This window comes from Mauremys mutica, chromosome 4 (assembly GCF_020497125.1).
Source record: "Mauremys mutica isolate MM-2020 ecotype Southern chromosome 4, ASM2049712v1, whole genome shotgun sequence".
NCBI classification, from domain to species: Eukaryota; Metazoa; Chordata; order Testudines; family Geoemydidae; genus Mauremys; species Mauremys mutica.
This window is the reverse complement of record NC_059075.1, coordinates 88535354-88562789: the sequence shown is the minus strand read 5'-3', so window position 1 is coordinate 88562789 and position 27436 is coordinate 88535354. Positions and strand designations below refer to the sequence as shown.

At 43.5% G+C, this 27436-nt stretch overlaps 1 protein-coding gene across 2 annotated transcripts in view; it reads left to right on the top strand.

Annotated features, from left to right (window-relative positions):
* The window catches only part of LGR4 (leucine rich repeat containing G protein-coupled receptor 4), a 135636-nt gene that overhangs the window by 105196 nt on the left and 3004 nt on the right, over positions 1 to 27436 (top strand). Inside the window, exons 5-17 of one of the 2 annotated variants that reach the window (XM_045015525.1) lie at positions 3591 to 3806; positions 4773 to 4844; positions 6230 to 6298; positions 6886 to 6957; positions 7050 to 7121; positions 8345 to 8413; positions 9207 to 9278; positions 10871 to 10936; positions 12863 to 12934; positions 14370 to 14441; positions 14761 to 14886; positions 23050 to 23171; positions 24264 to 24338. In XM_045015525.1, the coding sequence (XP_044871460.1) occupies positions 3591 to 3806; positions 4773 to 4844; positions 6230 to 6298; positions 6886 to 6957; positions 7050 to 7121; positions 8345 to 8413; positions 9207 to 9278; positions 10871 to 10936; positions 12863 to 12934; positions 14370 to 14441; positions 14761 to 14886; positions 23050 to 23171; positions 24264 to 24338 (1175 nt within the window). Of the gene's footprint in view, positions 1 to 3590; positions 3807 to 4772; positions 4845 to 6229; positions 6299 to 6885; positions 6958 to 7049; positions 7122 to 8344; positions 8414 to 9206; positions 9279 to 10870; positions 10937 to 12862; positions 12935 to 14369; positions 14442 to 14760; positions 14887 to 23049; positions 23172 to 24257; positions 24339 to 27436 lie in introns of both variants that reach the window. The other variant, XM_045015523.1, reaches the window with a different exon arrangement.

Sequence of the window (27436 nt, the reverse complement as noted above, 5' to 3'; positions counted from 1 at the left end):
AAGATGACTTCCAAGGAAGAGGAAATGACCGACATTCTCCAGTGCCACTCCATTGATTTTGATAGGTGGGACATGTAATACCTCATCTGGAGAGGGCTGATAAAGCACTTTAGTCTCCTTGATATTAAGAGTGAGACCAAGACATGTGTAAGCATCAGCAAAGACATTCAAGATAGTTTGAAGATCTTTCTCAGAGTGGGCAAAGATTACGTTGTCATCAACATACTGAAGTTCCACAATAGATGTTGTGGAAATCTTACTCTTGGCTTTCAGCCTGCTAAGCCTGAAAAGCTTTCCATCCATTCTGTAAGTGATGTCAATGCCAGCTGTAAACTTCCCAGCAATTAGGTAAAAAATGACAGCAATAAAAACCTCAAACATGTTTGGAGCGATGATACAGCCCTGTTTGACTCCTGTTTGTACTTTGAAAGGTTCACTCTGGGAGCCAGTGCTGCTCAGAACAGTCGCTTTCATGTTATCATGAAGCAATTTTAGGACATTGGATGTCCTGATAAATACATCAATCTTAGAAAGTACAGTCCAGAGGGTACGGCGATTCACTGAATCAAAGGCTTCAGTTAAATCAATAAAAGCCATGTACAGTGGTCGGTTTTGCCCCTGACACTTTTCTTGCACCTGCTGTGCTGTGAAGATCATATCTGCAGTTCCATGGTTGGAAACCACACTGTGACTGGTAAAATTTCTTCTGACAGGGGCAGAAGGCAGGTTTCAAGGATCTGCACCAGAACTTTGCCTGCAGTGGCTAAGAGGGAGATACCATGATAATTTCCACAATCCACTTTATCCCCTTTCTTGAAGAGAGTGACAATCAAGGCATCCCTCATTTCACTGGGTATCTCCTCCTTTATCCAGATTTTAAGGATAAGGAGGTAAAGCTGCCGAATTAGCTCTGGTCCACCGTTTTTGAAGGTTTCTAGACCTGCTGCCTTGTTGTTGTTCTTCTGCATGGTGCCATTGTGCACCTCATACAAATTGGGAGGATCTCCAAACTCGTCTCTAAATGGTCGTTGAAGGATTTGCTCAAGGACTTCATCTACAGCCATAGAATTATGGTCAAGGAGATCTTCAAAATGTTCTTTCCAGCAAGAATTGATGGCGTCGTTGTCCTTGAGAAGTGTGGTTCCATCCTTAGAGCGAAGAGGATTCATACCATGACAAATTGGCCCATAAACACCCTTGGTGGCACTAAAGAAACCACATGTATTGTGGATGTCTGCGAGATGTTGGAGTTCTTGTGGTTTCTCAGTCCACCATTTGTTCTTAAGTTCTCTGGTTTTATGTTGTACTTCCGTCCTTGCCTTGGCATGGGCGTCTTTTTATATTACAATTTGTCATTCTGCCAAGCACGAAATGCTATTCTCTTCTCATTGAGTTGCTCAATTTCAGCATCATTCTTGTCAAACCAGTCCTGACGTTTTCTGGTGTGATAGCCTATGGTTTGCTCACGGGCATTGATGATTACTGCTTTCAACTGGCTCCAATGTTCCTCAGTTTCTTCTGGAAACTCTGATGGGAGCTTTTCTTCTAAGATTGCTCGGAAGTGGTCATGCTTAATAGGGTCCTTCAAGTCTTGAACCTTCAGTTTGTGTCTGACCTTCTTTTGCAGCCTCCATTTGGGAGTGATCTTAATTTTCATTGTGGATAGAATAAGGCGATGATCAGTCCAACTGTCATTGCTCTTGTGAGAAGTACGTCACTGTGATCTCGGGTACGAACTATGACGTAGTCGAGAAGATGCCAGTGCTTTGACCCTGGGTATCTCCAAGATGTTTTGAACTTTTCCCTTCATCAGAAAAGGGTGTTTGTAATAAGTAGTTCATGTTCAGCACACTTGGTCAGGAGCAGAATTCCATTTGAATTACTTTTGCCAGCTCCTTCTTTCCCAATTGTTCCTTTCCACAGGACTGAGTCTTGTCCAACATGTGCATTTAAATGCCCCAGAAGGATGATCTTGTCTGCTGTAGGGGTCTCCGATAAAATGGTTTCCAACTGAGAATAAAAATCTTCCTTTACGTTGTCATCGGATCCAGTGTTGGTGCATAGGCGCTCACAATAGTTGCCTGTTGATTTTTGGTGAGCCTCAGTCGGAGTGTCATAAACCGCTCATTGATGCCAACTGGTACCTCAGAGAGGCACCTTACGAGCTTGTTCTTTATAGCAAAGCCCACTCCATGCAATCGGGGTTCATATATAGATTTTTCCCTTCCAGAAGAGGTGTATCCTCCTTTCTCCTCCCTCATCTGTCCTTCATAAGCTCTTCTTGTTTTGGACAAAGCAGCAATATCGATGTTAAATCAGCTCAATTCACGAACAATAATGGCTGTACGTCACTCTGGTCAGTCACTGTTTGAGTTGTCCATCAGGGTACATACGTTCCAAGTTCCAAAGTTGAAAAGTTTCTTACATTTTCGACCACTGAGGTGATGATCCTGCTGGATGCAGCTATCCAGCCAAGAGAAACAGAGGCAAGACTATTTTTAGGGTACCTTTTCTAACCCCCTCCCCATGTGGGGGTGAGCAGAGTGGATCTTAAAAAGGACGCTCAGTCGTGGATTTTGCTGCCAAGATGCTCAACCCACGAGCAAGACGATTATATCACACACACCGCCCGTGTGTCAGTCTGTGACTAGGAACTTCTGGATTTCACTGTCTTGTTCCCGTCACCAATCGCCACCAGACTTTTGACTTGTGCAAATATTATTTTCCAAAAAAACTGGAAGATGCCTGTGCGGGGACTTCTTTTAAAGTGGGGAGACTGGTGCACAACAGTCACCATACTACCCTTGAGAGATAGAGGACTTGAAACCAGTGGCATGGACACCGTGACGATTGGAAAGCCTCTATTTGCTGCAGCCTTCATCCACCTTCACAGCCATTGTAACATTACACAACAGTTTCACCTCCACTGTGCAGTTATCTTCCATCTGCTCTGCAGTTAGGAACTTCTTGGATCACGCTTTGTCTGGAACCTCGCCTTTGACTGTTCTGCCATGGGTGACCCTAAGGGAGTACATGACTCCAGGCAGCATCGCTCTTGGGGTCATTGAGATGCGCAAGCCTCTCCACCCCTACAAGGTGGTGATCCATGGAGAGGATCAGTCACATTAGTAGTACAGTAATAACAGAAAGCAACACACTAATAGTATCTAATACTATTTACGGCATACCTACAGAGGATTTCAGTCAAGATAATGTGGTTTAATGCATTAAAACCATCTCTTTGTAAATTTGTTCCAGTAATGTGTACTGCTGTGCATAGTGGAGTCTTGTGTAGAATTGTTATCCATTCAGATTTTTATAAAGAGGATTGTAATTTTAAAAATTATTTTACTGTGTTAAATATGGACAGGAAAAGAATAATTTTGCTATTTGAATGATCTGAGCTGTTTATTTGGACAAAAAAATGTTCAGGGCCCTTTCAGCGGCTTCTCAAAACTTCTCAAAACTTTCAGGTGATGAATTCTTCCCATACAAATATTTGAGTTTTTAAATATGTTTGTGTGTTTTAATCCATACTTGTAGTTAACTTGTGAACTTCACTAATTTCAATTATTTTTGTTTCTATTTAGGCGTTTAGATGCTAACCATATTACTGCAGTCCCAGAAGACAGTTTTGAGGGTCTTGTCCAGCTACGTCACCTGTGGCTGGATGACAACAGCTTGACAGAAGTCCCCATTCAGCCACTCAGCAATCTTCCTTCTCTGCAGGCCTTAACTCTGGCTCTCAACAAAATAACACACATTCCTGACTTTGCATTTACAAACCTTTCAAGTCTAGTTGTTCTGTGAGTATTAACAGCTTTTCACTTTACAACTTAATTTGATCCTCCAAGTGTGGACCTGATTCAGCTAGGATTGCAATGAGAAGTGTGTTGTGTTCTGTTTCACTTCAGGTGGCTAATAGTTTGTAACCCAGAAACACCACAAACTGGTACAATTCTCATCTGTATTAGAGAGGTCTACTGCCAGAAAATCAAAAATGCCATGACTGAGATTGCTCCATGATTTTCGATTGCCTCTCTTTTTGGTAACATAGTCATTTTTGAAAACTGAAAAAGTTGGCAAAAGAAGGCATTGTGATTTTTAGAGATGGAAAGGTCATCTTCCTCAGGCTTGTTCCTTATGGGATATTTTTCTTATGCTTTATTTAGTCTTAAATGTGCCCGGGACTGGTGTTAACACTAGAGCTGGGCCAAGTGTTTTGAATTTTTGAATTTTTTTTTTTAATTCAAATTTTTATCACACTTTTGGGGGTTTCTCAACTAGCTGTAGAGCTGGTTGGAAGTTTTCAGTTTTCAAAAAGTTCTGTCAGTTTCAAAAAGCCAGCAAAAAATAATTAAACGTTGATGACTCTCTTTTTTGTGGAGGTGGTTTTTGGTTCTGATTTGGGACTGCTCTAGTTCTTTGCACTATTTTGCTTAAAGACTGTTTAAAGGCCTTAGCTATAATCTGAAGGCCCCACTTCAGCACTTGGAAATTAATTGCAGTTTTATCAGAATCAGGAATGCTGAACAGGGCCTCAGGTAGGTAATTGTGATGATATCCAATATCTTGTTCTCATTCTAGATTGTGACGTCTCTTGTCTGGTAACAGAGGCATTCTTTTGTAAAGTATCACTTCCTCTCACCCTTTAATGGGTTTTCTAAAACGTCTAAAACATATTGTAATATCAAATAGTCAAATTTATGTTAATTTTATAATTTATCCATGAGAAACTGATTATTTTGAAACTGATTTTGTTCTCTCTTCAGGCATCTTCATAACAATAAAATAAAAACAATAGGAAAACATTGTTTTGATGGATTAGACAACCTAGAAACTCTGTAAGTACATTTTCTGTGTTTGTTTATTGGTCTGTTTGTAGAAATCTCGGTACCAGACTAATTATGGAAACTAGCACGTCTGACAAAAGACTTGGAAAAAATTGTTCAGATATCCCTATGTTTATAATTAAAGTGTTATAGCTAATAAATACTTGTTACCTCAACTTACTTTTAGCAATAAACTCCTTTAAAACATATGGCAAAAATACGTTGCCAATTGTCTTTGACAATACTAATTACTTGAGTCCTTGTGTAATAGTGAGATATGCTTGAATGTCAATGGATAAAATAATCTCGAGTTTAAGATAGAGGGCTCAGAAGCAAAATGTATAGCCATTTAAGTGTTTTGCATGATATTGCATGGACTAGAGATTTCCTTTCAGCTTGCTTCATGAATCTCTAGTAAGCAATATTTCACTAAGAAAAAAAATGTGCTACATTTAAAGAATGCAAAAAATATCTATGATGAAATCCTGGCCCCAATGAACCAGTGACAGCTCCCACTAGTTAAAGGAAGGTGGTGGAATTTTACTCCTACTTTGTGAGGGTTTGGAGGAGTATTGGAACTTAACTTGCTCCAGAAACTGTGTAAATCTTTATTTAATATTTAGAACAGTCAGCTATCAGGGTAAAGTTGTAATTTGATATCTTTTAAAGTTAGAAACCAGTTCTAAGGGTTTTTTTTTTAAATAAATCTTTTACTTCTCAGCTGGAAGGAAAGTACAGTCTTTGGGCCTAGTCCTGCAGCCCTTCTCAGGTTAAAAATCAATAAGAACATAGTCTGAGGAAGAGCTGCATGATTTAGCCCTTTGACATTACCTTGTGCATTTTTGTGAAACAAACAGCCAGCATAAAACTGAGAGCTTGACTGGCTCTTGTGCTGGAGTGGTGACAGAGTAACTGTGATTAGTTTATTGTGTAGCTGAACAGTAAATGTTTCCAACAAATCCACTTCGCTAATGTAACAAGGATTTGTATATTAGGATTTACATGATTGCACCTTACTTGACTCTACCTCTTCTTTTGTTCCGTTATAATAGTTGTCTTTACTAGAATGTCTGTAGGTCCTGCTATTCTCTCGTGGCTGATAATGGTGTACATTTTATAAAACCTAAGAGATTTTCTGAATAGGCCACACAACATTGTCATTCAAATCTGCACCTTTTGGGGGTGTTTTAAAAGACTATATTTTAGTTTTAAAGGCTTCTGAAGGATAAAATCATCATTAAGATAAACCAATGTCTAAAGAAGTATACAGCTTCACTATGGAGATTATATGTTATAATATGGAGATTATATATAAATCAAGCAATTTAACATGAGGTGTCCACTGTGAAAATATGTCGCTAGCACTGAGTGTTTGCTGATGCTGCTTTTTCTATTAGGGATTTAAATTATAACAACATGGTAGAATTCCCTGAAGCCATTAAAGCACTTCCAAGCCTAAAGGAACTGTGAGTATTACTACATCTTATTCTACCCAATTTCTTTATCTTTTTCATTAATAAAAAAGCAATCCTAACTCCAAGGTTAGGAATGCCTCTTTTGTCTCATTACCCAGTAATCTGATATGGACTAGGTTATACTAAGCAATACTCTAATTACAGGCGGGCATAATCAGCATTTAGTGAGAGAGCCTATTATTTTTGGAGTGATAAAAATAAGCAAATTATTCAGGATAGCCATTAATATAGATCTTAACCATCAGCTATTTTGACACTGTTTTGGGGTCTCCAGTAGCAAAATTATGTAATTACTGATCATTATGCTCTTTTAAAAAACATTTATCACAGACTGATGCAGAGTGTAGCTTTCTTCCCTGAAATGTTTCCATTTTAAGTACTGATATATAGTAGACAAAGGTCTGATCCTTCAGAGTTACTCCTTCAATTGTGTGTAGTCTCATTTGACTTCAGTGCAACTGTTGGCAGGATTGAGCCCTGAGTTTGTGTAGTATTTGAACACTAGCAAAATGACAGTTGATCGACTCTCATGATGCTATATTTTAAGATTTATTTCTCTTTTGTCAATATATTTTTAGGGGATTTCACAGTAATTACATTTCCATAATCCCCAATGGTGCATTTGAGGGAAATCCCCTTTTAAGGACTATGTAAGTATTATTTTGTGTGTATTTATAGTCTAATTATCAGACAGTGATTGTATGAACTGATGGGAGACTGAAATCTGTTTTTAATTCCTCAGACATTTGTATGATAATCCTCTCTCTTTTGTGGGGAACTCGGCATTTCAGAATTTATCAGATCTGCACTCCTTGTAAGTACTTTCTCAGTTTATAACAGAATATCTGAAATAGCATGTCTGTGCCCCTAGAATAACTGATTTTGCTGGTCAGATGTTACTTCATGCACAATTTTTATTTGCACTTAGTTTTAATAAACTTTACTGTTTATTCTTAAAATGTCTAGTAGTTTGAGAGTGTGATGGATAGTCTTGAAATCTTTTGTTCTCCTGACTAACTCGCATAAGAAAAGTACAGGCGAGTCTCACCTTATGCTGGGGTTACGTTCTGCTGTCAGCGCGTAAAGCAAAAATCGCGTATAGTCAAAATTACATTGAGTGTAATGGCGGGCGGAATTGCCCGCACTACAGGTACAGTATTTAAATTATTTTTTCCTTTTTTTTTTTTTTTGCCAACCACGCAAAGCTGAATTTGCACATGTTAAATGCGCGTAAGATGAGACTCACCTGTAACCTAAAGCCAAATGCTCAGGTCCTTGCCCAGACAAATTCCCACTGAAGCCAGTGGAGCCTATATATATTTCTGAATATGGATGGACATTGGGAATGTGTTTGCAGGCAAGTACATGCACACTTCAAAAAAGATTGCTGGTCTGGGAGTTCTGAGTAATGAGTAAGTAAAAACTGACTTAAACACTTCAAGATTTGAGCCACAATCAAAAGATTTTATAGTATACTTTATACTATATTCAGAATGTATATCTAAGTGACACTTTCAAGTGGATGGATCCTACTTAAGTAGAAATGCAGAAGGGTTCCAATCCCAGGCTCTCCTAATCAAAGACTAATACGTTTTAGTATGTTAAATAGGGGCTGATATTTGCAGAACTACTGCGATGCCTCCTTCATGCTGTTCCTTCAAATGGCACATATGTAAAAATCAGCATTGATCTTATTTGTTGGAATGGAGCAGCTGTGGAAGTTGGATCACAGCACCATCTGCAGAAAATTAGCACATTAGCAGTGTTCTGAATTCCAAGCATAATTCTGACAGAATATCACGTGCTTTCATAGCATTGGATTAAACATATTTTTACTTTAGGTGTATTCAACAAGTGTCTTTAGACCTATAGTGTAACCAAAATTCATTGAGGCAATCAATTGATTAGTATGTAAATTTCTAATGAAAACTTCCATAACAGGATAAAAGGATTGTCCCCCTTCCTCCCTCCATTCCCACCCCCCATCTCCCACAATTTCCATAATATAATTTACAGATAATCTTCTTGTTTATTTAGAGTAATTCGGGGTGCCAGCATGGTGCAGTGGTTTCCTAATTTGACAGGAACCAGTAATCTTGAGAGCCTGTAAGTATTTTCTACCAAACACTGCCAATACATTAATTTCTTGTTCTGTCTCTTCTTGAAACAATTAGTATTAAAATTAACTTCCAATGGTAGAAGTGTGGCTTAGTGAACAGGGCTGGAAGCCAGGAGATCTGGATTCTATTCCTGCCTATCTATTTTAGGTAATTATATGACTGCCATTACAAAAGTAATGGAGTGCCTCACAATTTCGAATGTATTTACTTGTGAGGCTTCAGCTGGAGTACAGTGTCCAATTCTGGCCTCATGTGGTAAAGATGTGGCTATGTTGGAGAGAGTCCAGAGGAGCGCAACAAAAATGATAAAAGGTTTAGAAAACGTGACGTCTGAGGAAAGATTAAAATAACTGAGCATGTTTAGTTTTGAGAAAAGAAGATTGAAGAGGGACCTGATAAATCTCCAAATATGTTAAGGGCTGTTATGAAGAAGATAGTGATCAATTGTTTTCCACAATTCACTGAAGGTAGGACAAGAAGTAATGGGGTTAAGGGAAATTTAGGTTAGATATTAGGAAAAACTTTCTGACTCTAAGGGTAGTTAAATATTGGAATAGGTTACCAAGAGAGATTGTGGAATCCTCATCATGGAAGGTTTTTAAAAACAGGTTAGATAAACACCTGTCAGAGGGGGTCGAGGTTTACTTGGTCCTGCCCCACTGTAGGGTTTTAGCCTAGAAGACTTCTGATGGTCCCTTCCATTCCTACATTTCTGAGACCTAATATGTACTGTTTGAGCATTCAACATATATGTGTGTTTTTGTTTGTTTTGAACACAGGACTCTTACAGGCACCAAGATAAGCAGTATTCCCATTAACCTATGCCAAGAACAAAAGATGCTTCGGACTTTGTAAGTGAATATTTCCTGCTCCTGTTTTACCAACAGTAAAAAATAATTTGATAGAAAAATATTGCACTATATTTAAAGAAAGTATCATTGCTCCAAGTCGTTCTGTCAACGTTGGTAGGCCCCAAAATTGTTCAAATGTCTGATCCCTCTTTGACCCCTCTGGAGTCCTGGTGCTGCAAAGTAATATGTAATTTGGTACATCAAAGTTGATGTACCAAATCAAGTCCTTGAAACAGCAGTGTGTTTATTGAAGTACGTGGTGTTTCTTCGCCTGTGGTGGTGTACCACTGTAAGGATGTCAGTGTAGCAGCATTTTCATGAGAATGTCTTCACATTTCATTGTGCCACCCACTCGCTCTCCAAACCAAACTCATCATGCACATTTGGAGAGTAAAGAAGAGTGGCACTCGTAATTACTGTGGTGGTGGAGGAGACCAATGGAGAATAGAAAGTTGGGGTGGAGGAAAAGAATGGTAAAGTGCAGGAGACAGATGGGAGGTATGCACTCAGAAGGTAAAAGTAAATGATGGGGAGAGGGCAAATTAGGAAATAAAAACGTATTTAAGAAAGAGGATAGGTTCTGGGTGGAGTAGGGAAAAGATTATTGCAAAGGATAAATTCTTCTCACAGAAGAAGACTAGGGGGAATATGTCTTCTGTTTTTATAGACGGGAAAGACAGCAGAGCATTGTGCTTTTTCTGTCAACCACTGGCTTTTTGAATCTCCAGTTTAATGGTAGTTTGGCTGTTTCCAACCCCCTTTCTTACCACCCTGTCCCATCACCCCCCCCCCCAAATCTGAAAACTTTCCCAGCTTTGGATGGGGAGGGATCTGCATGCTTTCAACAGATCTAAATTACATCCACATGTCAGAGATCACCCTTCAGTTTCTTGTGGAAAACATGAGCCTTTAATTTCGAACTATCAAAATTGAGGGGATTTATACAGTAGTTATTTTCCCACTGCATGGGTTAGTTGGCCATGTTTTGTGCACTGTTTTAGATGTATAGCTAAGTAACACCTACAATTAACACTTGCCTGACACTTTCAATTATATAGTTTCAGTTGTTTATAATTTTGCCAAACTTTAGCCATTTGGGCTGAATTTTTTTCATGCTTGCTGTCTGTCTCAGGCTGAATATTTCTGGAAAGTCTTAAGTAAAAATGGTTTAGTCATTTAAGAGAGTGAGAGTGAAAAAATAAATGGGTTTGTCAATGTTACAAGAATAGAGAGAATGTTCTCTCGTATTTTAAAATACGGAGCTAGGATTCAGGGATGCTTTATGAGCAACCTTGAGCCTGGCATTTCCTCACTTTTGAAGTTTGACTTTGCAACCTTTACATTGTTTTTCATAGCTTTTTGTATGTAATATGTAGAACCAGTATACATAATGGGGGCCGGTTGCTGGGGAAAGCATAGCTGTGAATCCCCTGACTTTTGTGCGTCTTTAAAATGTCTCCAGTTTTTCTCTAGAACTGTGGTAGCAGGATGGTTGGTATGCTGATTTTTATTTAATTTATGGTTGCAGTAAAGTAACGTTTCAAATAGAGCAGAGTTAAACTAACCACACTCTTCCCATTGTCTATTTCAAGGGACTTGTCTTATAATAACATAAAGGAGCTTTCGAGATTTAAGGGCTGCAGTTCCTTAGAAGAAATGTAAGTAGAAATGTATGTTAATTATCCTGAATACCCCTTAGTGTACTGAGTCCATAGCTTCCAATACTGAGTTCTTGTACTTAACATTTGACAGTAAGAAAATGTCATAGATTTTTAGGGCCAGAAGAGAATCTTATGATCAGTCTGACCCTCTGTATAACATAGGCCAGAGAATTTCACCCATTGAGTTCACTCACATAGTCAGAGGTTTAACATTTCTTCCTATTTGGACACAAAAAGAATGAAAGACTCAGTAATCCTGCTTTTCATAGCAAGCTTGTCATATTTATAATGCACTCCTCATCTTTGCTATCCTCACTGCTTAATCCCTTGGTTACTGTAACCTTCTCTTCCCTACTGTAACCTTCGCTCCCCTCCCAACTTTTCTCAGTCCTCTCCATCTATCCAATATGGCACTGTTAAAAGTCCTCTTCCTGTTCAAGAATCACTTTTCCTTCTCAAATCCCTTCTTTGTTTTTCCTGTGTTTTACCACATCAGATAAAGCTCCTCATCCTCTCCTTCCAAGCCCAATGTAATCTTTCCCCTGCTTATATCTCTGCTCCCATTTTTATCCCTGGTGCTCTCCCAGTCCTCTTTTCTTCTTGTGCCATTCGTCTTTCTTCACTATCAGCTTTGCACCTTCCAATGTGTAACCCTCTAGTCTTGGATCTGCCTCCAATCCTTGCCTGTCAAGATCCCATTATCTCCCCCATAAAACCTACTTTTTACAAGTATCCAGCCAGTCTGCCTGCCTTCCTTGCCTCTGTGCTCTCTTGTCAGAGTCCAGTCGTACAACATGCTGAGTTCCAGCTTCCACTGAAGTATTTGAGAGTTGAGGGTGGTAGGCACCTTGCAGGTTTAGGCCCTTAGGTTGTGAATTCTTCAGGGCAGGGAATATATTGTACATTCTAAAGTGCCTAGTCAATTGATGAGACCATATAGTTAAATTTATCTTTATTAAAAATCAATCTGATTAAAAAATAGATGATAATTTAAAACAACAACAACACTCCAATCTCCACCACTTTCTTCCACTGCCAGGAACAGTCCTGTGGTTGAAGGCAGCATAAAAATGCACCATCCCCTGCTGCCTTTAGAGAAAAGGGTTGATATTTCATCCACCGGCAGGTATACAGATGAATCTTGTCCTGTGCTCTGACTGTCAGTCCAACAGAGATCAAGTTTTCTATCAAGGGCAGCAAGTTCTGGGGCCAGTTGCCCTCCGCTAAAGCTACCTTGCCTTCATGTTCCTTAGAGTTCAGATTTATGGCCTAGAATGCAGGAGCACCTCAATGAATGTTGACTGTCAGATGTGCGCAGAGGAAGAGAATGAATTGGAAATATAACCTGCCCATTAGTTCTTGTATAATGAAGGGTCTCTCAGTGTTTTCCTTTTATAAATCCATATTTTAAGAAGTAATAGTTCACACTGGGTTGGAGCTTGGCCTAAATCATCTCAACCTGGAAGTGAGTAGGTTTGTTTTAAATGCCAAGGTGCATCTGTGTCACAAAGTGACACTTACGGCTTGGAGGTAGTTCAAACCTCACTTGTCAATGTTCACCTCTGCCAAACGGGTTGTGAATTAAAATGGGCTGGAAACTCCATAAGGGGGCTCCAAATATTGAATTAACGCCTCAAGAGAAAATAGCCATGCATATTGTGGTGAAGCGGAGAACAATTATTTAAACAGTGGGCCCAAAATGGAGGGATGATCAGAAAAATAATTTCATCTGTCAATGGTATTGATTAGTATCTTTCTTATCTTATTCTCATTGTTCTGATTTGCTTAGATCTGTTGAGAAACAGACTGGGGAAAGCAGTAGAGGATAATATACTAAGAGATGAGGGAAAAAACAAAAACCAAATATTCCTAATTTTGGAGGAAATTAGCCTCTAAACTTTTTTTCCCCCCCTTGCATTCCAGTTCCTTACAACATAATCAAATCCAGGAAATCAAAGAAGATACCTTTCAGGGACTAACTTCTTTACGCATCCTGTAAGTACATATATTTTTACTTACTTATTTTTTACTTTCTGAATACTATGGGATGTAAATTATGATTCATAACTAATTTGTGGGTTTGAAGGTAATAATGTGTCTTGTATTAATAGGCTAGATGTTCTATATCCCACGGCAAAGCTAACCGTGATCTATACAATAGTTACTGTTTTTATTAGGCACCAGTTTTACTCTTTTCTGTACTTAATATTTATATATATTAATATAAACACATTGCGAGAAAATATGTATTTTGCATACCAGGTTTGGTAAAAAGGGGTTCTTGTCATTTTTATAATTAAGTTAACTATTTTTACCTGAAGTCAATTGCAAAAAGCAGCATAAGTAAAGTAGGGCAAATGTCATTCTCCCAGACCTAAAGTAGTAAACATGAACACAGTTGCCAACTTTCAGTAAATACGCACCCGACTTTCACAATAAGCCAAAAATCAAAGAATCCCATTTCAAAACAAGGCCAAAACAAGCCAATTCTTAAGAACCCCAACGCTCTGTGACTAGATCCTCCCCCCCCCCCCGGCTTTCAATCTGGGACTGTGGTGGGCCCGCTGTGCACCCCTGACTCTCTCCCTCCCTTGCCCCTGCTTGCCCCCCTTGGCCCCTGCTTGCCGGGAGCCAATCAAAAAAAAAAAAAGCAACAAGCTGCTACAAGCCAGACAAGCTACAAGCCAAACAAGCAACAAACTACAAGCCAAAAACTAGCCCAATTTCTGTGGGTTTTTTCCACGTGTTTGGCATGCCTGCTTTTAAATGGACAAATAGTAAGGAGTTTGAGAACAATAGAGGTTAAATTTCTTGGGAGGTTTTTCTGGCTGTTCGCTGTCGTGTTAATGTTTTTGCTGGAGCACTACTATATGTGTTTTACTTGATGGTGGTAGATCTATAATATGAAACAATTTATTGGTAAACATTAGGACTTAAAATGATAATACGAACGTGTACATTACTTACTGAGGAGCTAATAAAAGGAAGGTATGAGATCCCAGAAATTCACAGCTGCTATTGTGTAAATAATAGCAGCAGTTAGTCACTACAGTGTAAGGCCTCCAGGCTTAATCCTGCATGTGAAAACTCGCTGCTCTCTCCATCTTATTTATATTAAAGTAACACTCCAAAGCTCCAGTCAGAGTCCCATTGTGTTGTACAGATATAAAATAAGACCTGTTCTTGTCCCAAAGAGCTTATGTTCTCACCTCTCTGCAGATGCCCAGCACCTAGCAGGATTAAGCCCATGTATACATGATTCTATATGGAAAATGTCATGGAGATACCAAAATGTTGTTAAACCATGCAGATTACTTGACTTTCCTCTCAGAGGTATAATGTGACTGCCACTTACCGAGCTCCCAAACAATGGTTATTCTGAAATTTCAGTGAAATTACAAACTAAATGGCATTTTTTTATTAATTGCAGTGATCTCAGTAGAAACTTGATCCAGCAGGTTCACAAGGAGGCATTTACTACACTTGGTGCTATAACTAATCTGTAAGTAGGCCATTTTGTGCAATAAACCAGCACCCCCAGCACTAAATTGCTGAAATGGTAAAATTTTCTCACTCAAAACTGATGTGTGTTTGCATTTTATATCCCTTTTCCTCCCTAGAGATCCCCAGACTACACGCACAGCTATGAAATGAGGCTCTCCTCTCTCTTGTGTGGAGGAGGGAAGACATGCTGCTTGATGGGGGGTTTGGAGGACAGAATGTTAGCCAACAAACACTAGAGCAGATCCCTACTGATCAGAAACATGCCATGGGGTCTTCAGACTTAACCGTGTGTAACAATTTTAATATTCACGTTTCAGAGACTTAAGTTTCAATGAGCTGACTTCATTTCCAACTGAAGGACTGAATGGACTAAACCAGCTTAAACTTGCAGGCAACTTCGAGCTGAAAGAAGCATTGTCAGCAAAGGACTTTGTGAAGCTCCGGTATGTTGGTAGATAAAACTAAAGACTGTTCAGATGAACATTTAAAATAGCATTTAGATGAACAAACAATGTGACACAAGTCAAGTCATTCAGTTAAGGCCACTGTGTTCCTATTAACTAAGCTCAGTTGTGCTGGATTTTTGTAATAGGTCAAGGGAGATCTTGACCATTCTTATTCCATAAGGCTGCTCTCACCTGTCCTTCTTGGAATCCTTGACAGCCTTCCACCCAACCCCTTATATCTGAATTGGAGTAATGGTATGGATGTAGTTCTAGACACCTGTGAATACCCATTTGCCAGTGACTGAGCATGTCCACTTCCTTGAATCTGGAAAATGGGAGCTGGCTTGTGATTCCACCACCCCAATCCTTTATACAAATGCTGGTTATTCTGTGAGGCCCAGCACAATAACAACAGTAGGTATTTAGGGCCTGATCCAAAAGCTTGTTGAAATCAATGGAAACACTCTCATTGACTTTGGTGGGCTTTGGATCAGACCATTATGTAGCTTTTCTCATTTTCAGAGACCTATAGAAACATAATTCTCATGTGCCCTATGAAGCAGGTAAGAATTGTTATAGATGGGAAAATTGAGGCAAAGACCGTTACTTGTCCAAGACCAGAGGAAAGAGTCGGAGACGTCTAGGATTCAGTCCCAGGAGTTCGTGATGTTCAGTCTTGTGTTAACAAGAGACTCGGCTTTTTTGATCCAAAAGCTGAGAACTACTGTAGCATGGCATTCACTATTCTGATACTCCTCCAAGATGAGCATATAAATAGTGTCCAGGCACAATACAGTTCTTGTAGGATTTCTATTATAGCCTTGACTCAGAATGACGTTGGTTTTGTGAGATTTTGTTGTAAGGGTAATTAGAAGTACGCCCATCCCAAAATACTGTATACCTATGTACATTGCTTAATATTGATTAGCACAGGGGCATTCTAGACTGGTAAGAGTTACCATATTTTGACATGAGCCTTGCAAAATTCCACTTTCCAGAGCAGGAATTACCAGAGTGGTGAGGAAAATGCCATAGTTTTAGAGTACAGAGACCATGCTTCAGAAATCAAAGTGCAACCTACCTGATGAATCTTGTGGTGGTTCTTTGAATATGCACCCCTTTTCTAAATCTCTTCAGTGCCCCATTTGCTATGTGTGGTTTATTGTACTATTTCCCCCCCTCTTCCACCTTAATTTTCTTTTATCTTGAAAGAAAAATAACTACTTCTTCGAGTGCTTGTTCACGTCCATTCCACATTAGGTATGCGAGCGCTGCATTCAGGAGCGTCAGAAATTTTTTCCCTTAGCGGCTCCCGGTGGACCGGCAGGGCCCCCGCCAGAGTGGCGCCTCTGCGCTGTGTATATATACCCCCACTGGCCCAACCCCCTCCAGTTCCCTCTTACCGTCCGTCGTGGCACTGGAACAACCTCTTGCTCTCGTAGGAGAAGCAATCCCTTAGCCTTAGAAGTACATAGCTGTTATCAGTTAGTTAGCATTTCATTCTTGTTGGACACTAATAGATTAGGTGCTTGGAGGATTCTAGCACCCGCCCCGGGCCACGAGGCATGCCACAGGTCCAAGGATTTAAGGCTTGCCCCATGTGCTGTAAGCCTATGCTGGTTAGTGACCCCCACGACTCCTATCTACGTTGCCTGGGGGAAGCTCACCAAACAGAGGGCTTGGCTACACTTACAAATTTGCAGCGCTGCAGCAGGGTGTGAAAACACACCCTCTGCAGCGCTGCAAATTGCGGCGCTACAAAGCGCCAGTGTAGTCAAAGCCCCAGCGCTGGGAGCCGCGCTCCCAGCGCTGTCCGTTATTCCCCACAGGGAGGTGGAGTACGGACAGCGCTGGGAGAACTTTCTCCCAGCGCTGGTGCTTTGACTACACTTAGCGCTTCAAAGCGCTGCCGCGGCAGCGCTTTGAAGTGTAAGTGTAGCCAAAGCCAGAGAAGTGTAAGATCTGCAAGGCCTTTAAGCCAAGAACAAAGAAAGAGCAAGACTTTCACTTGAAGCAGTTACTGATGGAGGCCGCTCTGCAGCCATCGGTTCTGGAATGCCCGACACTGGCCCCAGCCTCCTCGGTGCAGAGCGCCCTGAAGTCGTTAAGAGACCCAGTACCGGCCAAGCACCACAAGCCATCAGCCTCTGGACACCATACGAGACCCTGGCACCGCTCATCTTCCCTGGTGCGGCCAAAGGCAAAACCAAAGGAGGGGCGCGGATGCTCCCCACAAAGGAGACCGGTGCCATATCAGGCCCCGGGTACAGGGAAGAGCGGGATGGACACTGCACCAACTTCGGCACTGGCGCCACAAGTGCTACCGAGTCCAGCCAGAAGTGAACACAGTGCTGACAAAGGGCTTGAGGGTGTAATAGATCAGCCCTCCACGCCTGACACCTTTGAGGCTGCAAAAGACCTCATCGGATTGTCGACAGCAAGCCCCCTCCCAGCCAGGGAGAAGCCTCCGGCACCCGGACCCAGGGTGCCATCAAAGAGAAAGCTGGCAATGGTGCGCCCCTCAAGGTCACCGTCCCGGCACTGCTCCCGGCATTGGTCCCGGTCGAGCTCAGAGTCGGTGGACTCCCAGTTACCCTTGTCTCAGAGGAAAGTCTTGGTACCGGAAGTGAGTCAACGCGTGCAGTTAGTGCAGGACACATGGCACTCCCCAGCACCCCCCCAGGACAGGCACCAGGAGGAGACGAGCTGGGAATCATGAGGGCTCCCAGAAGGCACCGGTCCCGGTCTCGGGATTATAGGTACTGGTACCGGTCCAGAGAGCAGTGGTACCAGTCCCATTCCCGATCAGCAAGAAGCTAATCATCAGCCTCCTGCCGACACAGATCAATGGCACTGCTGTGGCCCTTGCGCTCGGCATCGCCAGACTCCGGCGCCGACTCGGGCCAATACAGCTACCCGCAGCGGGCTCCGCAGCAGGGATCAACAAACTGGGGGGCAACCACAGTGGGGACCGCCATGGCACTGGCCCTTCTGGACCCCTTGGGCCTACCACCAGCGTCAAGGTGCTCCCTCCAGGGCCAGCTACTCGGTACAGCAGTCCCATTCCCCGCACCGACGCTCTTCCGTAAGGGAAGCTATGGTGTCCAAGTCACCTTTAGCCTTGCCGAGCGAGAGACCAGAGAGCCCGGCACCATGCCCGGTGCCACTCCATGGCCACCGGCCCCAGCCCGACGCAGAACCCCTTACCTTGAGGGAGGGGGACCAGCCGGAGGAAGCTGAGCAACTGCTAACTTCCTTGTTATCCCCTGATGAAGCTGTAGCAGGCACGGCGGTAACAGGATCTCCGTCAATAGACCAGAAAGCCCACCAAGAGCTGCTACGTAAGGTGGCCCATAACTTGGGGTTCCAAGCCGAGGAGACAGTTGAGCAGGAGGACCCCATGGTGGACATTCTGAGCCCAGAAGGTCCATCCAGAATAGCGCTCCCGCTCATTAAGACCAGTCAGTCTAATTACACGACTATATGGCAGACCCCGGCATCCAGCGCACCAACAGCCAAGGGTGTGGAGCGCAAGTACTTCGCCCCCATCAAAAGGATACGACTTCTTGTTCTGCCACCTGAGCCCATGTTCCCTGGTAGTCTCGGCAGTAAATGGGAGAGAGCACCATGGGCAACAGGCCCAAGGCCAAGGCGGCAAAATGCCTAGACCTGTTTGGCAGGAAAGTGTATTCGTCAGGGGGCCTTCAGTTGAGGATTGCTAACCAACAGGCCATCCTCAACAGGCATAACTTGAACTCCTGGGCGGCAGTGGGGAAGTTTAGGGACAACCTCCCACAGGGCTCTCAGCAGGAGTTCACGGTCCTGGTGGAGGAAGGCAAGGCCGTAGCAAAAACCTCCCTCCAAGTGTCCTTGGACTCAGCGGACGCATCAGCCAGGACAGTCGCGTCGGGCGTGGTCACCAGCCTCATCCTCAACAGGAACCTTACCGCAGGCGAGGCGAGACAACAGGAGACAGCGCAATAATAACAATAACTCCAATAGGCCGGGCCAGAGCCAAGGCCAACATAAATCTCAGCCAGGCCCTAAGCCAGGCTTTTGAAGGTGCGCTCGAGGACAGCGTATCAGATCAACTACCAGATCCATCCCCTTGTTTCCTCAACCGCCTGTCCCGCTTCTCTCGTGCGTGGTCCAGCATTACGTCAGACCATTGGGTGTTAACGCACGGTGCGAAGCGGGTACATACTACAGTTTTCCTCCCTGTCTACCCCCCATGCCCCTTCCCCATCCCTCTTCAGGGACCCTTCTCACAAGCATCTCCTAGAAAAGGAGGTTCACTTGCTTCTAGTGGCAGGGGCGGTACAGATAGTACCCTTAGACCTAAGGGGAAAAGGGTTCTACTCCTGCTATTTACTCATCCCCAAAGCCAAAGGGGGCCTTCATCCCATTCTAGACTTGCGCGGGCTCAACAAGTTCCTAGTCAAGGCCCGGTTCCGCATGGTCTCTCTGGGCACCATCATCCCTTCCCTAAATCCGGGAGACTGGTTCGCTGCCCTCGACATAAAGGACACGTATTTTCATATCGCCATCCACCCAGCGCATCGCCGATTTCTGTGCTTTACCCTGAACCAAGAACATTACCAGTTTGCGGTTTTACCATTTGGCCTAGCTGCGGCCTGACGGGTATTCACAAAATGCATGGCGGTGGTGGCGGCATTCTTGCGAAGGGAGAGGATTCAAGTTAACCCATACCTCGACGACTGGCTCCTGGCGGGTTGGTCCGAAGAAGAGGTTTGGTCCCACGTGCAGACGGCCCTGAGTCTATTCCGCAAGCTCGGGCTCCTGGTCAACGTTCCTAAGTCCACTCTCATGCCAACGCAGAGAGTGGATTTCATAGGGGTGGTCCTAGATGCGGTACAAGCAAGGGCGAGCCTCCCAGAATCACGATTCTGGGCCATCCAGCAGGCAGTGAACTCCTTGTGTCAGTTCCGCACTATGATGTTGCCTGTGGCTGCTAGGCACACATGTGGTCAAGTGTGCCAGACTGAGACTCAGGACTCTGCAGGCTTGGCTCGTCCGTGTATACCGCCCGGGCAGAGACCCTCTGGACTTGGTAGTGACAGCCCCGGGGGACGTGCTGGACTCCCTGATGTGGTGGCAGTCCCAGACCGTGGTTTGCGAAGGCATCCCCTTTGCCGCACAGCAGCCAGACTTGACACTGGTAATAGATGCGTCAGACCTCGGATGGGGAGCTCACCTCAGGGACCTGAAGACCCAGGGCGTGTGGTCGGGAGCAAAGTAATTGCTCCATATCAATGTGAAGGAGCTCAGGGAAGTTCGTTTAGTGTGCCAGACCTTTCACGCCACTCTGAGTGGTCACAGTGTGACAGTCCTGACAGACAACACGACTTGTTTTACATAAACAAGCAGGGCGGAGCCTGTTCCTCCCTGCTCTGCCAAGAGGCTCTCCTCCTCTGGAACTTTTGCATAGCTCATGCCATTCACCTCAAGGCGGTGTATCTCCCAGAGGAGCAAAACCAGGCTGGCGGACAACCTCAGCAGGTCTTACTGCATGCATGAGTGGACACTCAGAGCAGACGTCGTGCTTTCGCTCTTCCGAAAGTGGGGGTTTCCCCGGGTGGACCTGTTCACTTCCGAGGGCAACGCCCAGTGCCCGCAATTCTGCTCGTTCCAGGGTTGCAGCCTGGGCTTAATAGCCGATGCATTCGCGATCCCGTGGGAAGGGAATTGAAATACGCCTTTCCACCGATTCCCCTGGTGCACAAGGTACTGCTCAAGGTGCACAGGGACAGGGCGTCGATCATTCTCGTCGCCCCAGCCTGGGCCCACCAGCACTGGTTTGCCACACTCCTGGAGCTGTCGGTGGAGGCCCCGATATCCCTGCCCCTACACTGGGACCTCATTACGCAGGACGGAGGGCAGCTTCTCCACCCCGACCTGCAATCGCTGCATCTGCCGGCATGGAAGCTATGTGGTTAAAAGCTTTGGAGAGCCAGTGCTCCCTTCCTGTGCAGCAGGTTCTGCTTGGTAGTAGGAAGCCCTCTACCAGGGTGACTTACTTGGCCAAGTGGAAGAGGTTCTCGTGCTGGTGTGGGTCACAACAGGTGCAGCCGCACTAGGCCCCAGTGCCAGCCATTCTAGAATACCTACTGCACCTCAAGCAGCAAGGGCTGGCCCCGTCCTCTATTAAGGTGCACCTGGCGGCTATCTCCGCCTTCCCCCCAGGGTTTTCAGGCAGCTCAGTTTTCTCCCACCCAATGGTGTGGCGATTCCTCAAAGGTCTGGAAAGGGTGTTCCCTTACTCATGCCCCCCAGTCCCTCCATGGAATCTCAACTTAGTCCTTTCTAAGCTCATGGGGGGCCCCCGTTCAAGCCCCTGGCTACCTGCTTCCTCCTCCACCTTTCCTGGAAGGTGGCATTCCTGGTGGCCATCACCTCGGCCAGAAGGGTATCTGAGCTGAGGGCTCTCACTTCGGAGCCACCATACACTGTTTCACAAAGACAAGGTGCAGCTTCGCCCACATCCTAAGTTCCTCCCAAAGGTGGTTTCACAATTCCATCTGGACCAGGACATTTGTCTGTCAGTGTTTTTTCCCAAACCCCATGCGGACCCGAGTCACCGCAGCCTGCACACCCTCGATGTCCGCTAAGTGTTGGCATTCTATTTGGAGCGCATCAAGCCCTTTCATAAAGCCACGCAGCTGTTCGTGGCCATAGCTGAGCAGAGGCGAGACCTTCCGGTGTCAGCACAGCGAATCTCGTCGTGGATTATGGACCGCATTGGGGCGTGTTATGACCTCACTGGTGTCCCAGCTCCAGCGGTCACGGCCCACTCGACCAGCACGCAGGCAGCTTCCGCAGCCTTCCTGGTACAGGTTCCGATCCAGGAGATCTGCAGGGTGGTCACCTGGTCATCGGTGCACACCTTTACGACCCACTACATGGTGAACCAGCAGGCACAGGAGGACGCAGCAGTAGGCAGGGCGGTCCTCCGATTGTCTCGTGACTCCTCCCCTCCTCCAAAGGTAAGCTTGTAATTCACCTAATGTGGAATGGACGTGGACAAGCGCTCGAAGACGAAAGAATGGGTACTTACTTTTTCGTAACTGTTGTTCTTCGAGATATGTTGTTCATGTCCATTCCACCACCCACCCTCCTACCCCTCTGTTGGAGTCGCCGGCAAGAAGGAACTGGAGGGGGTCGGGCCAGCGGGGGTATATATACATGGCGCAGTGACACCACTCTGGCAGGGGACCCACCGGGAGCCGCTAAGGGAAAAAGTTTCTGACACTCACGCACGCAGCATGCGCACACCTAATGTGGAATGGACGTGAACAACACATCTCGAAGAACAACAGTTACGAAAAGGTAAGTAACCGTTCTTTCCAATATTAGCAATATAATCTGTTCCATATAGATTGAGAAGAGGCAAAACAGTTGGATATATTGTTAGCAATCAGGTTGGCTACATCATCTTACCTGAAAAATTCAGATAAAGCTCCATGAGGCCACTGCTTTTGCACAGATTTTTACTGTAACCAATTAGTGCTGGACTGTATATGTGACCAGCCCCTCCCATCGTTTTTTGCACTGATTTTTTAGCATGTCCTATTGCTGGCAGAAAGGAAGGTGCATACCAGGAAATCCTGACTTACACTGTGAAGGATTTCATGTAAACAAAATGAACAATGAGGATGACAGATGCATGCTTAATAATGTGGTCATCTGGGAATTAACTTACTTGCACAACAGAGTTACTCTCCAGCCAGCTTGATTAGTTTTCATTTCTATATATACAAGTGATAACATGAATACTAGTAACAACTTGCTTTGCTTAAGACAGAGTTGAGCCAAACCCAGAGGAATGTTTCTTTACCTTCACCGCAGACTGAGGGCATAGATGAAATGGAATCCTGATCCAAACCACCTCTGCTTTAGTTTTGCTTTTGCAAAAATCAAGAACTCTCTTTTTTTGCCTATCTCCAGTTAGTTTTAGTATCCTAAAGTGTAAGCTCTTCAGAAACTCTCATAACTGATCTAATTTGAAGTTGGTCTTTATTAATGTATGTGTCAAAAAGAAGCTGCTCTTGAACAGCTTTAGCTTTGAGGCATGCCACTTTTAAAAATTAAGAATATAGATGCTGACAGCTAATATTGTTCATTGTTTTGCCTGTATTTCAGGTCTCTGTCTGTTCCATATGCCTACCAGTGCTGTGCATTTTGGGGTTGTGACTCTTATTTGAACTCTAACATGGAAGATTCCAGCCACCACGATCAGAGTGTGTTGATAGATCATGATAGAGGTGAGTGCTCCATTGTACTAGGTGCTCCGCTGTATTGCATAAGTTAGGCCAGACCAGGCAGATAATTATGTTTTCCAACAAACAGATGTAGAAACTCATTTAAAGACTTATTATATGAGAACCTGCTACAAAAATAGTTGGCTCTGTGATCCAATTCCTATTTCCAAACAGGTGGGATGAGTCTGCTTGGCTAACATAGGCTTTTCCCTGTTTCAGTTAGAAAATAAATTTTTCTTCCATTGTATTAAATTGGCAGGGTCAGTTATCTTGCTATTCACTTGCTTCCCAGAGCACTCGCTGAGACCAGTAGGATATTTCTTAGAATCTCCATCTCCCTTTAGAGACAGGGTCTGAACTGTGAGTTCAATCCCTCGTTTCAAGTTTCCAAGTTTTCCTCTTGATATGGGCTCGGGCTGCCTTGGCTTAAAGCAGTAGTTCTCAACCTTTCTTACTCTTGGGACCCAAAGTCCATCTGAATTTCTTTTCCAGGAGCCAGCGAGATCCCACAATTCTTTGTGGGCACTAAGGATTGTGGCATGGCAAGAACCCATGCCTATATGTTGTAGTAGGGAGTGCTGAGTGTGGAGGGCAAAGGGAGGAGAGGGGTTGCTGGTGGGAGTGCATCTCCCACTCTTTCCCCCACATAGCATTCATCTCAGGGGCCCAGTAGTACTGTACAGGGATGGGGGTAAAAGAGGGGAGAAACAAGATGTAATGGAATTAATGCAGGCATGGAGCAACAGCAGGAAGAAGGGAGTGAGTGGCCTGTTCCTTCCCCTTCCTTTCTTGAACTCCTTTTGGGTCCTAGCATCCATGGGATTTGTCTTGGGGATTTTTGCAGAGTTCCTTAAGTCCCTCCAGAACAAAATAGAATCTAAATAGTATGGTGTGTGTGTGTGTGTGTAAAGCATATATATTCAGCGTATATAATCCCCAGAGAATGGAGTTAATTGCTTCAGATTTAATGATTTAAAAATACTTGGATGCTCAATTAGGTGGTTTAAAAAAAATAGTATCTGGTTAAAAAATATTTGAAAAAAATGAAACTCGTACAACTTCGGGACTAAAATTCCTGCCTTTACTCAGCTACAGCAGATGCAGATGTTCCAAACACTGATGAGAATGAAGAACTGGGTCAGACAATTATTCATTGTACACCCACGACAGGTAATTAAAACAACCACTTTAGTTATACTCTGAACTTCTAGCCTTTCATTGTGCTTTAGGTATCTACTGAATTATGTGTCTAATTCCTCGTGGTCCCCGTGTTTGCACAATCCTGCAGTGCTTGGGTGAAACTCCCACTGACATCAGTGGTATCTTTGGATAAGTAAATACCACAGGACTTGGCCCAGTTTAGCACTGTAGTAGAGATCCATGCTGGAAAAAGTCCAGGTGTGATTCCCAAGCTCAGTGCACAGAGTCTTAGCCTCTACATTTAGAGTGAACAGTATTTATTGTCCTTTAATGCTTTGGACCAACTCTCCACTTTAGCAGAGCATCCGAACTGTTCCAGCTATAAAGGGTTGCAGTGCTTGTGGAGTTGCCAAAATTCTCTGATATTACAAAGGAACACCACAGACAGCTTCCATTGCTACTCTTCCTGCCCAGCTATCTTCCTGCTCCGTAGCAGCTACTCCTTCCTTATCAGGTCACCCAGAAGGCTCAGACATACGACCGAAGCCGCTGCCCACTACAGACCTGCTGAGATCCATTGCACATTGTTCCAGCCAGCTAATATGTCTCCTACCATGTACTTGCCACCTTCCTATTCCCCTCCCATCCCCCAGCTTCCCTGCACAGAGGCATACTGCCAAGGCAATTGCCACAGGATGGAGAGGGGCCTGCACCTGTTTTATCTCTGCCTCTCATGGCAATATTCTGAATCCATTATTCGGATTCACCAGACTGGCTTTTGCCTTTTGTGCCAGCTTCTGTTTTCATATGTGGAGTGTTAGAGAGATTTCCTGGGTCACAGGAAAAGCAGTTTATGATTCTAGGGAAAAATTCAACATTGGTGTAACTGCACTAAACTCAGCAGTTACCTTGGGAATGAATTTAACCTATGCTGCTTTGTGCTTGTTTGCTTGTAGATTGTTAGGTTGCTCATAGGAATTCTAATTCATGTGCTATGGTAAAAGCTTTACAGCCGTTGGCTCTCTCATTTTGCACATGCTGCTGATGCTTTAAGGAAACACAAATACTTGTTTTTTAAGCTTACTGCCTACCTCCAACCCTCCTCCCCCCCCCTTTGCACATAATCTCTTCCCAGTCCAAGACGTTGCTCTGATCTTCAGTAGGACATCTGCCTTCTGTGTAAATACAGATCACTGCTCATACACCAGGTCAACTCCTCATTTTGTTTAGTTGCAGAGAATAGATTGCCATCACTTAATTAATGGAGCCAGCAATTAGAAGCATTAACAACTCCTACCTCCCCATCTTATTCATGTGCTTGCACTGAAAATGGGAAAAGGAAGACTTTTCCCGGGGGAACAAAAAGCATGAGGTGGCAAAGGAGACACTAGATGAAGGTGGCTGAAGGCTGAGGGGGATTTTTTCTGTCTGAGTGGTAGAGATAGCCACTAGCATATCCTAAAGCTGTTAGAAAATGATTTGCAAATTTGTCTTGGAAATATTGAATTCCCTTTCCATCAACACTATTTGTTCCCTTTTTCTTTTCCTAAGCAGTATGTAGTTTTTACCTTAAAGTAGTATTCTTATTAACATTAGTATGTTCATGTGATTTTGAAAATAATTATTCACTGAAGAATCTACTACTTGGGAATGCCTGCAAGAAAGGGAAATTTGTCAGCTGTTTTGGTTGGTCTGTTTTCTAATGATCCAACTGTACCATTATGTAAACTGATTTCCCTCAGTGCAGAAGAACATGTTGATTTTTGTCTTGGCTATAAACTAGAGGCAAGATTAAATTCTGCTGGGTTCTGAAAGAGAGTTCAAGGTCCTAACTGCCTTTTTGAGGGGTTTTTGCACTGACCTTTGATTGATTTCCACAATAACTGTTTCACTCAAAGTTTGGGGAAGACTGTACCTACTGTGTGGTCTTGGGGCCATTTGTGGCCCTTGATGCTCTAAATTGGGGTTATCTTGTGCTAGCTGGATCAGCCTCCAGCAGCTTTTCACCAGCTCAAGATGGTAGCACCATCTGCCCACACCCCTTCTTGCCCTAGAAGTCTCACTGCACCCAGGGGCCACTGGCACGGGGCATAGAGCTGGGGCCACCTGAGATTCCCCATATGCAAGAGGGATTGCTACTTACGATGTTTAGGGTAGGTTTCAGTGCTTGGGACACCGTGAGGGCCAAGGCCCATCACATTGGTAAACAAAGTTTTTGAGGACTCCAAGAGTATTACTTTATATATATATATATAGGTAAATAAATAAATTCAGAGAGAGAGAGAGCGCACATCTTATTGACTTTCAAAATGCACTAGATACATTCATTAAATAACCTTCATGACATTCATGTGATCTCCTATAGGAGTTCATGTGGAGGGGATTTGAGGGAGTGTGGGAGCAATGATGCTGCTTAAGCTCATTCTCTTTCCTTGTGACAGATTTATGGTTTAAGTTGATTTACCTCTCATTTCTTCATCTCCATGGCAAAAAATGTAGAGTATAATTTTCTTCTGTGACTTCCCCAAAGTAACCCAGTGTGTCACTGGCAGGGCTGGGAACAGAAAACTTGTGGTGAAATCCTGCCCCTGTTTAAGTAAATAAATTGAGTTTGTTGGCTTTTTTCAAAAGTGTTTCCTTGTAACTTTTTTTTTTTTTAAAGAAACAACATTGACAACTTAAAGTAACCCAGAGCTATTCCAAAGGAGTGTTTGTGAATTGCATATTACAGGAACTTGGTGGGGGTTTTTTTGTTTGTTTTTTTAATAAAGAGTGGGGCAAATTTTTCAGGATAGATTTGAACAGCAAAATGTTTCAATTTCTTTGTACCAATGTGTTTATAAAAAGTATGGAGGTAAAAATAAAAGTTATTTAGGTGACCCTAATAAAAGCTCTATTGAGTAGCAGAAAGACAATTAGGGTTTAATTATTTATTTTGTTTACACAACTATTCCTGAGTGACCATTCTTCCTAGTAATTATCTCTTCAGGCTTAATTAATTCGTAAATAGCTTCGCAGCACAGTTTACTTTCAACTGACCTATTTAGGAGTTCACATGAGTGCTGCTGTTCCAGAAATAATGAGTTCTTTGCTTGTAATAGTGCTTAATTATGCAAGATTTTCAGTGC